At 42.2% G+C, this 16,362-nt stretch overlaps 1 protein-coding gene across 1 annotated transcript in view; it reads right to left on the bottom strand.

Annotated features, from left to right (window-relative positions):
- AFF3 (ALF transcription elongation factor 3) overlaps positions 1–16,362 on the bottom strand; it is a 337,267-nt gene that overhangs the window by 93,776 nt on the left and 227,129 nt on the right. Inside the window, exon 8 of the mRNA XM_052773584.1 lies at positions 7,877–7,928. Coding sequence (XP_052629544.1) covers positions 7,877–7,928 — 52 coding nt within the window. The remainder of the gene's footprint in view (positions 1–7,876; positions 7,929–16,362) is intronic.

The raw sequence follows: 16,362 nt of genomic DNA on the forward strand, positions 1-16,362 counted from the left end.
ACTTGTTAAGTGATTTGGATCTCCAAATTGCTGTATAATCAGCATGGGTATTAACCATACAGAGAATTTTATATATCTCTAAATGTTGAATCTTCTGTCCTGCATCTGTTCAGATTTCTCCTGCAGTCTGGCCCCAACAATGACGCAGGGTTTCAACGCAGATGAGTTAACTTCAATCTTTTTCAGTGGAGACGAGCAAAAGGAAAGTCCTTGGTACTTTACATTAATAAAACGGTTAATTTTCAGTGACACTGGAGGAAGGTCTCAGTCATTGCAAGCGAAGCAGCGGTCACCTTGGAAAAACCTCCTCCGTCTCTACAGAAGTAGTCGCCTTATCCAGGAAATGGTAACTTGGTTGAAGTGCTGATTACACTTAGGATATGGCAGGCAAAAAATGTCAGTTTTGTGCCACAAGCTTTACAAGATTTACTGGGAAGTCTGAAAGCTCAGAAATTAAAGTAGAATTTTTCTAAAAGCCCATATATGTGAAAATAGGGGAAATACAAGCCTGCATTCCCAAAATGGTGGTAACTCTGCCCAGGGAGGTGTTACGCCAATCGACTATGATGCATTTGCTACTACCCAAGTATCTGCTTGGATTGTGCTAGGAAATAAAAAAGAAGATGGGGGATAACATCCTAAGTTGATTGAAATCAGTGGCTAAACTCCCGTTGACTTCAAAGGAGAGAGATTTCATCCTAGATGCAGAAGAAATTGTAGCAATGGTTCCCCAGTCCTTTTTCTTAAATGCTAGTTTTGATGGATTGGCTGCTGGGTCTTTTTCCTTATTTCTCATCATGTTCTCGTATAGCTGCTACTCCCTACATAATGTCCTTTTTCCCCCCAATTTATTTTCTTCATTCATTTCTTTTTTATTCCCTTAATCCCTTTCCCTTTTCATGTTCCTTTTGTTTTCTGACATGCTCTCAGCTGCCTCTTTCTCTGTTTCTGCTGTCATCCATCTCTGTGCGCCACGTCTCCTTCAACACAGCTCCTGACGCTGACACCACCCCAGCCTGAGCTGAATGGCCAAGGGGAGCGAAGTGAGCTTGACATTCCCTTGCAGAGAGCAACAGGCAGCTCCTAGAGGGGCTGGGAGTCTGTGTTTGTGTGCGTGCATGAGTGCGTGCATGTGTGTGTGAGAGAGATGCAAGCGGGGTATGTTCTCCTCTTACAGCTTTTAATAGCTGCAATATTACAAACGACACTAATTTGTGCTCTAAATTATTTGTGAATGCCAGTTACTTAACCGTTCTCTTACAGGCACGCTGGAATGAACTTGCCTGAAGGCAAACAGATGCGTCATGGCCACGCTTGAGCGGGGCAAAGACCCAGGGACGGTGGCTGGCTTCAGCCAGGGCTCTCTGCGGCAGGAGGAGCGGCGCGTGGGATGAAGGGCTCACAAGAGACAGGGACAAAGGAAAGCCAGCCTGGACATGTGGGGCCTAATCCTTCTTTATGCCCTAAATTAGCCAACACTGCTGAATTGATTGCATCGGAACACGTTCCCACGCCAGTTAAAACAGACGTTCGTATAGTACTTCCAGTTCACAAGGGGAAAAAACACTAACCAAAGGTTTCAAGAAGGTGGGGTTAGGGAAGTTACAGTAGATACAGAGAGAAACTGTTAGACTTGGAAAAAGGTGATACCAGTGGAAAAGGGCAGGCTTTGGAGATTTACTAGGGCTAAAACTCAGCATAGTCCCAGCATCCACATGAAGAGACAAGGAAGATGCCCTTGTATTTTAAGTTTATTTTCCAGTCTATTTTTAGAGGTTTGCTTCTGAGGAGCATGGAGATCAGAGTGCCATGTTTGAATTTTCCCAAATTTTGTGCATGTCCAAGAGCCAATCTGATCTCTAGCCTTTTTCACTGTCATTCATGGTGGTGGCATTCAAATCTAGAGCTTGATCCTGCCTGCCATTGCATGCCAGACATTGAATCTGATTTTGTAAGATAGGCAGTGATGTGAGCCAAGTTTGGCAGGGCAAGACTGAGCTCTTATTTTGTTTCATCTGACAGTTTCAGTGAGGCAATCTTGGTCTTCTTGTCATGCCTCGTGGAAGTGCAAATTTAGATGTCACAGAGATTTTAAAATCAGAGCTGGCAAACCACAAAAAAAAGCTTGGCTCAGCTGGCTTAAATCTTACTCTGGATTTTAGTTGAGTTGGATACCAAAAGGATTGCTTCTCTAATACACAGGAAATAATAGACTTACCCGAGTTAAGTAAGGCTGTTACTGTGGCTATTCCTCTGGTCTAAAAAAGCACGCACGTTATAGTGACAGAGGGCTGAGCAGAGCCTTTGGATTAAGTACAAAACCACCTGAAGTTCCAGCTATTCCTTAACCCAAAACTTAATTTTTCCACTTTTGCTTATCTCTGCTTTGTGCAGTTTTGGTTGCAGACTCGCATGTGGCCAGACTTCATGTAGTAAGTCTCCTGTGCTCAGTAGAGTGAGAAACTTCTCATCAGAAAGATATTTTTTTCCCAAGTTTATCAGGGCATTTTTTTTGAGAGAAATTCATTTGCAGCAATGATGCAGGCTCTGTGCTTTTTTTCTCAGGGCTGAGTGTTCTCATCTCCTTTTTCACTCATTTTCCCTTCTGATCAAGCATCAAGTATTGCACTGATGAAGAGGTGAATAAAAGGGAGCACAACACTAAAATGATTTAATGTGGTTAAAATATTTGGACATGGCATATGTGAATGCAATTAGCACTGCCTAAAAATAGTTCTAATGATGAACAGGGCTATGCAGTGGCGTGTTATAATTTTCCCAATATAACTCTTCTCTCTAGATGTACCTGACTCTGCACTCTGCTTGGCTGATCTTCGACTTCAGAAAGTGCCGTCCTAACAGAGGAGGTCTTATGGAAGGAAAGCTTGTATCTGCTTTGCCCCTTTTTCAATTTGTTTCAAAATTCATTACAGATGGCTTCAAATCAGCTGGAATATTACATTTCATATGCAGAAGTAGTGCTTATAAAGACTCTACTAAAAAACTATTCCTTCTGGAAGAAGGTGGATGCATGACCATTCATTTCAGGACAATTTTAATATTTTTGTTGATTTGTCAGTCCACATCCAGAAGTGAGAGGGAAAAGTCCTACACATTATTAAAAAGATTATTTTTACATACTTTCTTTCTCACTTGTTTCTGGCTACCACTGAAGAAATGAAACATGATTTTATGACTTAAAAAAAATGAATAATTTCCTAATGCTGTTTACACAGGGACATGGCCACACCAATTGCCATTGACCACGTAGGTGGACTTTTGTCCTCTTGCAACAACAGGATGGATTTGGCTGGTCCTAAATGCCTACACTGCAGACAGTCCTGCTGGAAAGATGCATTTCCAGAGCTGAGCCCTGGCATCCCTCAGCATATCCGTGACAGGGAGGAAACATAGGCACATATGTCCCCCCTGGAGCTACAGGTGTTAACTTGAATTAGCATCAAGCTGTCCGGCTCAGCCGTGTCCAGGGTGATGCTGGAGCATGGATGGGTCCTCCAGGGCGGCACTGGGCTGGGTGGGCTGCCATCACCCTGTGGGGATCTGGGTGGCGAGCCAGACCAGGCTGCCGAGACTTTCATTTTACCGCGCTGAAGCTGTTCCTGGTGAACTTTCTCAAGGCTGCTCTTCCCCCGAGGTCTCCTGTGAAGGGACACGGCTTTCTGTTTGTCTTGGCTGGCCTGCGGAGGGGCCGGTTTTGCTCACACCGCTCGGACCCTGCAGGGCCAGCATGTCCCTGTCCCCTCTTAAGGAGGTCAGCCACTTGCAGGCAAACACTGCCTTCCCTCTTCCTTTGGTGCAGGGCACATGAGTAAAATTAATGAACCTGAGAGGACTGTTCGCTGCCTCCCTGTGCACTGTGTGCAGAGGGTGTCTTCAGCCCCTGCATGTACCTGCTGCCACAGGGGGATACGATTATTTAAAAAAAGAAAAAAAAAAAGTACTAAAGTTGGGTCTTTCCTTTCGAGATACAGCAGGGGCTGGAGTGTGGAGCCATGTCCCTGGGAGTGTGTTCTGATTGCTTCTTCAACTTCTGTTTATACAATTTTGCAAAATTTTGGCAGGAATCAAGAGCACATACCAGGGTGTTGGCTTTTATGAATCCCATGGGATGTGAAAGTCAAGCTGACTCGATGAACTTTGGTTACATATTCCAGACAAGCACAATGACTCTATTTATTCAGACTTGGCAGCCAGAATGCAGATTGACTCTGTGGGTAATAAATTTTCACAGCCACAAAACTTCAGCGGCAACCAACCTGATCCCGCGCAGAAAAAATTCACACAAGGAAGCAGACTTGGGTTGCAAAAATATGTTAGATTATTATTCCATGTATGCGTAGCAGTCAGCTAATTTATTTGGCTATTGATTGACGTGAATTGCACAAATGATGCCAGGGATCTTTTTCCCCTTAAAGGAACTAATTTCTATTACAAAATTTTCATATTGTAAAAGGACAAGTAGGGGGAAAAAAAGAGAATTGTTCAAATTACAATTGACAATCTCCTTTTAAAATTTCACCCAAGACTGATTTAAGTTATCCAGTGACCTCTATGGAGAAGAGCAGGGTATTATAATGGGGACTGTTTCATGTGCTATGCCACACTTCAAGGAACCAAAAGGCAATAACCACTACAATTCAGTACTCCGAACAATCTTAAGTACAATTTTGACATCTTCATGCTACAAAGCTTCAGATGCTTTCTGGGAGAGACGATGATGAAATTATTACTCTATGTGTTATAAATCAAAATGAATTGGCTCTTTAACTTGCAGATTTATGTTAACTACCTTGGTATCTGTTAATTGCATGCTCTTCAGATATTGATTGGGGATTAAAAAGTATATTTTCTTCAATCTGCGTGATGTAAAATATGCCAACAGGAAATTTTCCCCCTGCATATTAGATCCTGTGATCACTGCCTGTAAAATTGAAATGATCAGTTTAAATGGATAAACTATGCTCATTAAAGAGGAAAAATACATTTATGTAATTAAAATTAAGAGACTAATATGTGTGGATAATGTAATTACTATGGGCGCACACACGCTCAGCTCAAACCCAGCCTCTTTTGCCTCTCCTGGGTCTGTGAATCTCACTACCTTAATTGCTGGCGCAGAGGGAAGGGTTGGGAATGCCTTGCCCGCTGCAGGTCCCGAAGCTCTTAATCATGTCTCTGTCTTGCATTTGGCCTCCCTCATCCATGGCTCACATTCCCTGGGTCAGTCACAGCCCTCCAAATGCCAGCCCTGGGAGTGCAGAAGCACCTGTCCCTCTTTGCACTGCTTCAGAAACTTTCTCTTCGCTGCTCGGTGATTTCAGACGCAGATGCAAAAATCTCCAAAGTTTTCGAAGTCTTTCCCCTAAACTTCCCTGTTTAGAAATCAGCAAAATGAAAAGCTTCCTGGTTCTTGTACAGCTCATCTTCAGCTCATTGAGAAATTGGACTACTTAAGTGAGTCTGATTGCTCAAAGGTTAATTTACGACACAAGGAGTATCCGGGAATCACTCATATGCTGTTCCTATTTCTTCATCTTTGATTTCTTTATTTCCTGTTCTTGAGCTCAGGAGGAGATCTAAGATTAAAGAGCCTCAGAATTAGGAAGTAAAAGGAAATGGGTTCTCCCACTGACATTTAGACACAGATCCATGTTGTAATCTGTGCATTTATTGGCAGAGGGGTTCTGTGTTATTCTTTTTTGGGCCTATTTCCTGCTAGGTAGAGGGAAACGTAGTGTTCTGTTTATCCAGCAGGCATATTTATTTAGGATTGTTCGTTAAGCAAACCTGCAGGTCTCGGCTGAGGTTCTGCAAAGCATTTCATATAGCAGGAGCCAGTCTGTGCCTCCAGGAGATTTTTATCTGTACAGTCAAGTTAGAAAAAAATGTGACTAGGAAAGGAGACTAAATCACAAAGTAATTGCCGAAGGTTGCTCACACTAGGGCCCGTGACGATTAGAAATGAGTAATGGGATCTCAGCTCTGCTCATTGCTGCGCGGGTGGCAGACTCTGTCTTGGCTCTGTAGAGCTTGTTCGAGGACCGATGTGAAAGACCCAGCTGTATCAGCTGTACCTTAAAGCTCTGGTTACTGAACGAAGACCTTGCGTAGCACACATAATACTGAGCAATCCAGGCGCTTGAAAGATGTTAACAGTTGTAAGTGGTAGTGCTAAAGCAAAGGTGCCATCTGTGCACGGCAGTACTTTTCCACAATCCCTTCTCTGCCTAAAACTACTCATGTTCTTTTATCTCGTGCACAATATACACTTTCCCAAGTCCTTTTCTGCTTGTTATGAAGCAAACTAGAATTTCAGCTCTCTGTCTCTGCCTGTTCCACACTGACATCCATTACGCGGGATCCCATCTCCCTTCCCACCTGAAGGACAAACCATCTTTCCTGACCACTGGCTCCCCCTTCCCCTCCCACCCAGCCGCTTGCTGCAAGTACCACAGCACCTCCGTGTGCTATTGTTATTCTTCAGACATCCCTTCCGTCCCTCACTTTACTTTGCCCTATGCTGTCTATGTGCTGTATTTTAAACTATCTAGATGAGCAGGAAGAGTAATTAAATGTGAAGTGTTTCAGGATGAAATGCATTAAACAAAAAGAAATTGTATAAATATGTAGATAATTGAATCTATGTGCTGAATCTTCTTAACACCAAGAAGCTTTGCTCAAAATAGATGAAATAATAGTTTAGTATAAATATTAAGAGGTTTTGATTTACCTGTTGTTTGGAATATGTTGTAAAATAGATACTTCTAATAACAAGAGTTAAAGAAAACCCTGGAAATCTTCATGCCTACATACCTAGAATTATTTGTCTAAGATCCTGAATTTCAGAAGTCTAGATAGCTCCAGTTACACTTGACTGAAATAATTACATTTGAAACCCATGTTATATACAGGTCTGGATCCATCTGTGAGATGCAACCAGGGGCAGTACTGCCCTCATATGCACCGGTGAAGGCATGGGACATGCATTTTAGTGCAAGAAGGAAGGGAAGCGGCTCTTGCCCTCTCATCCCCAACCAAAGCGCCCATGTCAGTATACTGAGAAGGAGAGAGCATGGCATAGCACCGCTTGGCAACAAGGCACTCAGCCGGCCATGGGAAAGTCAAGATCCAGCCCTATTCTAGTGAGTACTTATTTAGACAAAACACAGCAATGTTTTAAGGAAAAACTGGGAGACACCTCCCCCCGCCAACAAAACCCAGCTGTCCTGACACATGGAAAACTTTGGCTGACATATCTGCTCCTAGTCAGGTAGTTTGGGGTCGTTAAAACCCAGGCAAATGCCCTAATTGCTGTGTTATGGAGTAAACAAAATGCACAGCTAAGGCTTTCTCTCAGCTGTCCTTAGCTTTCTTAGCATGCATGGGCCACACAGAGACAGGACTGAAAATGCTCAGAGGAGCGGCGAGGGCTGGGGGGATGCCAGCGAGGCTTTAGGCAGGTAAGACATAATAAGCAGCCCAGTGGCTCATCCCTAGGGCCAGCTCATGATTGCAAGGTTTGGCCTGAACCCTTAATCCACAATTCCTGTTTCTCCCCTCCTTGGCCGCTTTTTAAAACAAAACAAAATCAAATCAGAAGGAGACTGATACAAAAACCTTCTGGGTCACATCAAGGTAATAAATCAAGAGCACTGCAGACCGTTCCCCACCAATCCGGCAGTTAGCACACACGGGCTGGCTCCGAGCAGCAACATCTGTTACTCCAGTTACAGTACTGCCGTGTATTTTGATAACCTTTATGTATGTTTTGAAAAAGCATTAGCAAAATATTCGCAGGAGCTCAGTCTCGACATGAAACATGCTACAAGTGACATGTTAGTTGTCTGGTTCTTACCTGGTCATTTTCTTCTTCATCGCTGCTTAACTTGAGGTCATCTTCTAGCATTCTGGAAAGCAAGCAGTAGAATAAATTATAATTTACCAAAATGCTTTAGATCTGATGTTTTCTCTGAGCTACTGTAAACATTTAATAATTTAAATAGAAAGAAAATATATTTCATCCCAATAACTCTGTAGATGTGACACACTGTAATTTTTTCTTATCCAGTTGCTATCAACTAACTTCTTAATTCATTTCCTACTATTACTGCCTAAGGGAAAATGTTTACTAGAGTAATAATGGATTTTGCAAAGATTCTTGTTATTACAATCACTGACAAACAATTTTTATATGCTAAAAATAATATTTTTGATGCTGACAGGTCAGTAGTCTCTCTGAAAGGAAAATTTTGCTCCATTTGGCTTTGAGCTTACAAAACAGAAGTAGATATTTACACTGGCAGTACTGCAGCACAAAATCAGATTCAGTGATGTTTCCCAAAGGCCATTTTTAGTTTATTGCATGTTTGATGTAAAATTGACATTGACTGAAACAATTAAAACTAAAATATATTGTCTCAGTGCACAAGAGTATCCACAAGGATTTCACTGTCATATAAACATAGAAAATAATGCATCTTTTCTAATGGGGATTTCATCCTCCCTTCCCATATCCTTTCCTCAATCTGCTTAAACTGGCTTACAAAGAAGGGGAATTTGTTTTTACCTCTATGCATTTTTTTTACAAGCTAGGGTTAAGTAACCAGCAGTTAAAGGAGTTGAAGAGGTGCAAAGATTTCCCCCAGTGCTTGAAAGGTCTTCAAGAATGGGACCTATTTTTAAAAAACGCCTCTGTAATAATAATAACAGTTGAGAAAGTTGCTAATTTTTCTTGCGTTCTGGAAAAAGAGAATCTGTAATTTCATCTTGACTCCAGAAGAAAGCTTGGTGAGCAATTCAAACACATCCTGTGATGTGGGTGGTCCCCGGAGTGTAAATATCTCAAGAAGACATATGTAGTAATTTCAAACCACCTCCTTGTACTTGTGCTTAGATCTTCCAAGAGTGTGCCTGAAAAGCGTGACTCTTACATGGGCTACATGGTGTGCTGTGTCTTAAAAGAGCACCGAGCCTAACCACCCTCTCTTCAGCTCCTCGCTACACGTACAGTCCCTGCCTGTTGCTGCCGTCACAGCTGCTTCCCTACTTCCCCACAGCACCTTTCGGGGAAAGTAGGTGTATAAGAACAGGATCAGGGGTCAGAGCAGAAACTCCTACTAGTTCATCTCTTAAAGACTCTTGTCATGCTTTTTTCCCACATTCCCTTCTACTTGTGCCAAGATTTTTCCTCTGTAAAACCAACATATCAAATTCAGCAAAATCTCATTGCAATGCAGACACCTCAAATATATAGGACACCCACTGAGTTAGAGGGACTTGACAATCTCACAGCAAGACTTGCCCATGTTTTACCCAGAAATATGTCCACGGGCAGGAAAAAGCTCGCTCTGCTATCTCCCGAGTCAGCAAAAACTCCAGTGGTCCTATCAATGCAGCCACCGGCCAAGTTAATGAGCCCTGCTGAGAAGTGGGCAAATGGGTCAGGTACGAATGACATGGGATATAGCTCCTAGGAGCTAAAATATGTCAGAGAGGCAAAGCTTCCAGTAAACACTGCAAGATCCACATTGGCTTGGGATCCTACCACCTACAGGGATCCAAACAGTGTTATAATCTCCCATTTGTTTAGTTAGATCTACTTAGGGCATCCCTGAGAAAATAGTGCTTGAAAACAGAAAGCTCAGATCTGGGATTGGGCACTATGTAATTAAACATGGCAAAATCTGCACTGTTAGTGATTTAACCAGAGAGAGATGTGCTTATTGTGTGAAAAGCAGAGCACCCAGGGTGTCACTGCTTGCTCTCCCGCTCTCTGTGAATTTCTGCTAGTGAGGTGGTAGTTAAGTTTAATTATTTAAGATTTAGCAATTTAGCTCTTCTCTTAAATTGAAGCTGGAAAATCAAAAGCATATAATGAAATGTTCTAGGTAGCTCTATGCATTTATTAGTGTCTTGGCTTTTTGTATCAACATAAAAAACGTGTATTGTGAGTCTGTGATTAGAAGCAACTATGATGCTTTGAAGCCTTCAGGTTGTGTGGAGGTGTAAGTGGAGCTAAGGTGAGGCACCAGTAGTGCAAGCAGGAACCATCTACACAAAAGGAACAAGAAACCACAGCACTGGCCCATCACCCTCTCCTTGCTTGTATGTTTTAGCCCGTCTTTATTTTCCCTGTCTGTTTCTCATTTCAGAAACGCTGCTCTCCAAGAAAAGCACTGCCTGCCCGGGGCTCGTGGCCCCTTTTGGAACTACTGTCAGCGTACAAACAATCTGCTAACGCTGGGGATAGGAAAAAACAGGTCATCATAAAATGCTTGCTTGCTTGTTTGCTTTTTTTCCCTAGAGTGGGATCTGGCCTGCCTGATCCATGTATTTGTCACAAGGATATATCGGGTTAAGACAGCTTGCCAATGTAGAGGTCTACATTGCAAAGGCAGGAGCTGTGCAGGTATAACCTCCATGACTAAAAGTCTTCACTGGCTCCCAGGTTGCTTTCGCTGTCAGGTGAGGTGCTCAGCCCTGATCTACAAAGCTACAACCAGAGCAGGACACACTGTCACCGGTGTCTTCAGCTTCACCTGCCAGCAGTACTGGAGAGGGAGGCTCCTTGGACACCAGGCAGCTCTCACAGCCCAGGCTGAAGCACACCCTGGGTGAGGAGGAGGCATTTGTGTGATAGGGACTCCAGGCTGCGGTAAGCATCTTAAGGAAGCTAGATCAGTTTTGAGTCTGGATGCTTCTGAGGAACGCTTCTCCTCAACAACTCATTTCCACCATGACAATGATGGTGGTTAAAAGAAAAAGTCCATAACTGGACCAGCAGACCCCGCTTGAAGAGCGGGAGAACAGAAGAGAAGAAAAATACTTTAAGCTCACAAGAGGCATTACATTAATTTATAATTTATCTGAAAAGCACTTTGGCACAGATTCAGCACAGAATGAGCTTTGGTAGACCTCATGTTAGCAGAGCACTTCAGATCATGTTTAAATCAACCCCTGCTCAGGATGGAATTTCTTTACGTATTCTGGAAAACTAGTACAGGGACGGACACATACAAGCTCATGTACAAGAACAGCCTTTTTGACACAGCCTATTTATAGCTATTTTCTATAACACCTTTTTCAGAATATGCAAAATCCAGGCCAGTATGTGACATTGTCCATGGGCTTTAAGATTTTTTGAAATGGACTTGGCTTTGATGTGTTCGGGCACTGGTAAAAAGATAAATATAACTTTGTAAAGAAAAACTAGAAAAATGAAGTGGTACTTGAAGCACCCCTGAAAAACACACACCACCACTTAGGGCTTCTGCACTTGAAAAGAGCGCATACGGTCAGGAAGTCACTTTGCAGAACCTAATTACACATTTTTAGTGAAATCTCTGTGAGGTCGCAGAGGCAGCGAGGGGTGGGAGGCTCGGGTGGGAGCACTCACTGCACTCTAATTAATGCATTTGTTCCTTTCTCCGCAAAGAACGTGACAGGTAGAGACATAGTGAAAGGAAATGAGGATGAGTTTGGGATATTGAGAAATGCCTCAGCAAGCCAGTGGTTTTTTTTCTCCCGTAACCAATTAAGGGGTTGCAGCCTGGGGTGCTGGGCCAGTTAGGGTGGGAAAGGAGGGGGGTGAGGGCTTACTAACATGCAATGGAAAATAAACAGTAAGTGTTCTAGAGGGCATCGATATCCAACATCTGCCAATTTCAATGTGACTGTGTGTCCAAATCTCCTACACAGCTTATCAGAAAGCCTGACCTGTTTTATCTGGGGACTGCTCACTGTGTTGGTTCAGTAGGTTACTGGGGCAGGGTGACCATGTGGGGCACTGCAGAGGGACCCTGTGGGACTCCTGCTCATCCCAGCATGTCCAAGGGCCAGGAGATGCTCCTGTTCAAAAGTACCCGGGGTTTGGGATAAAAGGCCATTGCAGGCTGCCCGGAACCACCTTGCTCAAAGGGAATGGTCAAGTCATGACTTGCAGCTTCACTGTTTTGTCTGTGTGTCTTTTTTCCTGATTTGTTGTTGCTGGAAAGCCAAGTCCCAAGCAAGGATTATCTTCAGCCCCAGCCAGAGTCCAGGGGATAGCAGGAAGACATCCAGTTTCCCCTCCATGAAGTAACATCAAAGTAACATCAAGTTTCAAGCGTGAGGGTAGACTCAGGGCCCAGGTCAAAGATTTTTGGCTTTGAAAGACCTGGAGGAGAAGGAGCTGCTGGGGAAGGAGACCTTGACAGTGCAGTGTCTGGGGGAGGTGGTCTTCAACAGCCAGTTGGGAATCAGTTGCAACTTTTAATGTCTGGAGCCAGTCTGAGACCCTTCCAGTGTAGCCTTACTTAGGAGGATATCTATTTTCTTCCAGGGTGAAGACACAGCCCCACCCGGGAATTATCCTTCACATCTGCTGGTGCATGGGAAAGAAGCAGCAGGCATCACACCTTGCATTTTACTTTAATCTCTGATACATTTCACATTCCTTGGCCTAATGAAGTCTTTCCTTCCCCCCTGCAAGTTACTTATTGAGGTGTAAAACTCTCAAAAAATGCCTCTGTGGTTTTGGTTTATGATTACAGAGATTCCCTTTTGGCACATAAATCAAAGGACAAGATAAGAGGCCCTGAAGATTTTCAAGAGAGGTTATGAAAATGAGGGGCAAAACCCTCCTTGTGTCCCTCTGGTGGTCTAAGCTACTACGAGATAGGGTCTTCATGATAATTTTGATAACTAGAACCAAAAAAACAATCGAGATGGGAAAGAAAAAATATTGATAGCAATTAAATCATTAACACTAATGCTTTAGGAGAGAACATGCCAATGGTTTGCAAGCCTGGGGCACAGATATATGTATGTTGCAATTGTCATTTAAATAAATTCAGAAGTCACCATCTTAGCAATTTGTGAAAGATCTCATGAATGTGTTAATCTGATCAAATATATTGTTTCATTTTAATGCTAGGCAGCATCTCAGTCAGAATACTGTGTTTATTACAGACTTTTGTGATTTCTGCTCATTATGTAGGAAAGGAACTTCAGTAGTGGAAAAATACTTTGCTTTCAGCTGAAGAGGAACCCCACAAAGCAAAGACTTGTGATGAAATATGAAAATCAGATAACTAAGTGCTCATTCGACTTTATGCCACCACAATGTTTCATCTGAATGAGACTGGTTTTGGAAAATTATCTTATTTTTTTAATGCAAAATATTGACATTTTATTTTCTTTCCCATAAATGCATAGTGACCTTTCAAGAACTGGACATTAGTTTCAATATTACCAGAAACCCAGAAAGAAAACAGATATTATTGAGTAGCAGTATGCTAGAAGGCTCTCAGACTGGCTCCAGATGTTTAAAGTCACAACTGATGCACTGATATAGGAGAAGAAAAGTATTGCTTCACATTGTAGAAAAACAAAACAAAACCTTCCTGGAGGCACAACACTGTGCAAGACCTTTAACTCTTGTTCTCAGCAAAATGAGAGAGAACTCCAGGTGGGAATCTGCCATTCCTATCCAGACTGTGCCCTTATGTTCCCGGGATTATTTCAGCCACAAGTGCTCACATATGTAATATGACTTAAGCTCCAATAAGACAAATGTACCTTCGGTTTCTGGCTGTCTTTAGTTCCTTTCTAAGAGAGAAATGCAAGGAAAAATATGCCTGGTAAGAAGTACGGAGAATTCATAAGAAACAGATGAACATGTTTCCTTCCTTAAAAAACAAGGCAAAAAAAAAGGAAACTAATGTTGTTGCTATTACCTTGGTTACTTGCACATAACAGATGGCCAGTTATATTTGCTACTTACCTACAGCCAAAACAGGTATTTCAAATAGCTTTGTTTACTAATCCTAAATATAGGAGTAGCTGTTTTTATACAGTAGTAATTTTTAATTAATTAGATTCTGATTGCTGAAATTATTTTTCACTTTAGTGCTATAACTGATGCAAATCTTTCACTTTAAAAAAGCTCATGCATTTATATTATCTGAAAAGTGTAGTATTTATTCATGTTTTATATGAAATAAAGTCAAAAGCTTATGGATTGCGGTAAACAACTAGATCAAGAGGATATTTTATAAATGCTGTAATAGAGCTTTCAGCAGGCTTGTAAGACCTCTGCAAGCACTACTTGCAGCATCTAAAATTCACTCTGAATATATGATGTTTAAGTTGTAAAAACCCCTCAACAAACAGTTTGTGCAAGTTCTGCTACACAGAAACATGTAGGAAAACATGATTATATAGAATACCGTCAAATCTAATTAAAAACAGAGGGAGAAGGCCAGTAAAATCAGGCTGGTGAAATATTAATGTACTTAATGCTGGAATGAAGCATATATATCAATGTGAGATTTAATTCCAGAGTGTAGAATTTAAATGCCTGAAAAACGGACTCAGTCTATAGAAATAGAATTAGCAATTCCAATAAAAAATAGATGCTCTGAAGGAAAAGTTTTCTGTCCTTGGCTTAAATCCATCTAGGCTGGTCTACACCACTCTCCAAAACCATTTAAACTGGCTAAATGCTCTGCTAAATTTCCATTACACTGACGGTCTGATTAGAAATGCAAGGCCGTCCTCTCCAAGCGATACAGCCATCACTCTCTCCTATGAGCAGAAGTTGAAATAAGGTTTCCTCTGCAGCAGCTACCCCGGTGAGCGACTGTGTTTGCCCCGGTGATGTTTTCCCCCTTTAAAGAAAAGGAAGACAAATGCAATTGAATCATACCCTGAATTTTCTAACTCCTTGGCAGGGTGGCAAGAAAGTGCCCCACAGTCCACAGTGCTTCCCAAGAATGATGTTTGGGCAGAAGGACCCAGAGTACCTCCTTAAAAATGGCAGAAGTTCTTCAGAAAAGCGGAGAACGAACCTGTGTGAGTCCACTCCCTGAGCAAGGAAGCCACCTAAAAATGCACAAATACTTAGAGAGAGGGAAGAGTGATGAGCAACGTACTGGCAGCTCACGCTAAGCACCCACCTAAGTAGTCCAATCACTCTGAGGATTTACCCAAGTTTCATGGCTAATCATGCTCTGTGTGACAGGAGGAAACACATTTGGGGAATAAAAGTTTTGAATGCGCTGCTCACAATTTTCCAATCCATTTCTTGCCTCCCTGCCCCTGCTCCCCCCAGGCTCTCTGGGTGTGATTAGCCATTATTTACTAACTCTCTGCCTTTGATTTCCTAGCAATTGCTGATGCTGCTATCTACAAAATATTAATTTCAAATGTGAAATGAAATAAGAGTTCATGAACTGCACTACCACCTTGTGTGTCAGCCGTTATGGCAGAAATCTTGGGGAATTTAATGGTTCTGAGAAAGAACTGCCACTGCCAAGTCTCCCCGTTGAAGGGGCAGCATCTGATTTTGTACTCGGTGATTATTTCCTTACAAATAGCCTCTTTCAGCCTAATCCCCAGCATTACAAGTATCTGTCCTCATGCTGGAATCATCATCCCACACATTTGTATTCTCGTGCTCCCTTGCAGATGACTACAGTCATCTGTATAACGCTGACCGTTCATTTAGCAACGTTCATACCCAAGGCTGTGGCGGTGTTTATCCCTATCTCGCTGGTCGGGCAAGGGAAATGAGATTGTTTAGGCTAGAGGTTCTCATGAGAAGTGTCTTGTATGAACTTCGTGTTGGTTTCTTTCAAGCCTCCTTTGTTTAAGTGAGGCTGAATTATTAAATCATTGAGACTATTTGATAACCTGCTCCATCCTCACTGTTTCTTTCTCTGTCATCCTCCACAAAGTTTTACCATCGGTGAATATAATTTCCTACCACATCTTAGTTGACAGCTCCCCACAGAATGAATTCAGCTTTGGTTGATAAGAACTTAAATTTCTTTCCTTGAAAGTACAATATTAAACAAAAATAACTATGTTCTTATTCTTCAGTTCCTCAGTGGTATTAAAGGAACCCTATTTGGGTGCCCCCCAAAATTTGTGTGCAGTAGGACGTGTTAGGCAACCTGTCCTTAAAACTTAAACTTTCTTCCTTGGCCTTTTGGCACATGGCACATTAGCTGTCTCCTGGGGTTTACCCCACATTTCAAGGTACATCACAAATGACCCTCAGATTTTGCTAGCCAGTGGCCTTCATGGCTATATGGTAGCATGGAAGATCTGAGGCTTAAGGATACTTGTATCTAGGGCAACTGATTTTAAATAATTTTTTGTCTCTAGACACTGTTCAGCTTCCTGCCTGTCTACTAGGCACCCTGCTTTTTCTCATATAAAAAAATATTTATTGAGTCTAATATTATTAACAGCTTTAATATTTCCAGCTAATAAGGGGCTATTGCTAGAATTTGTTTATTGTTGTTTTCATATACCTTAAGAAAACCCTTACTCTCATTGTCCTTGAACTTTCCTCTG

Source organism: Harpia harpyja, chromosome 22 (assembly GCF_026419915.1).
Source record: "Harpia harpyja isolate bHarHar1 chromosome 22, bHarHar1 primary haplotype, whole genome shotgun sequence".
Classification (NCBI taxonomy): Eukaryota; Metazoa; Chordata; class Aves; order Accipitriformes; family Accipitridae; genus Harpia; species Harpia harpyja.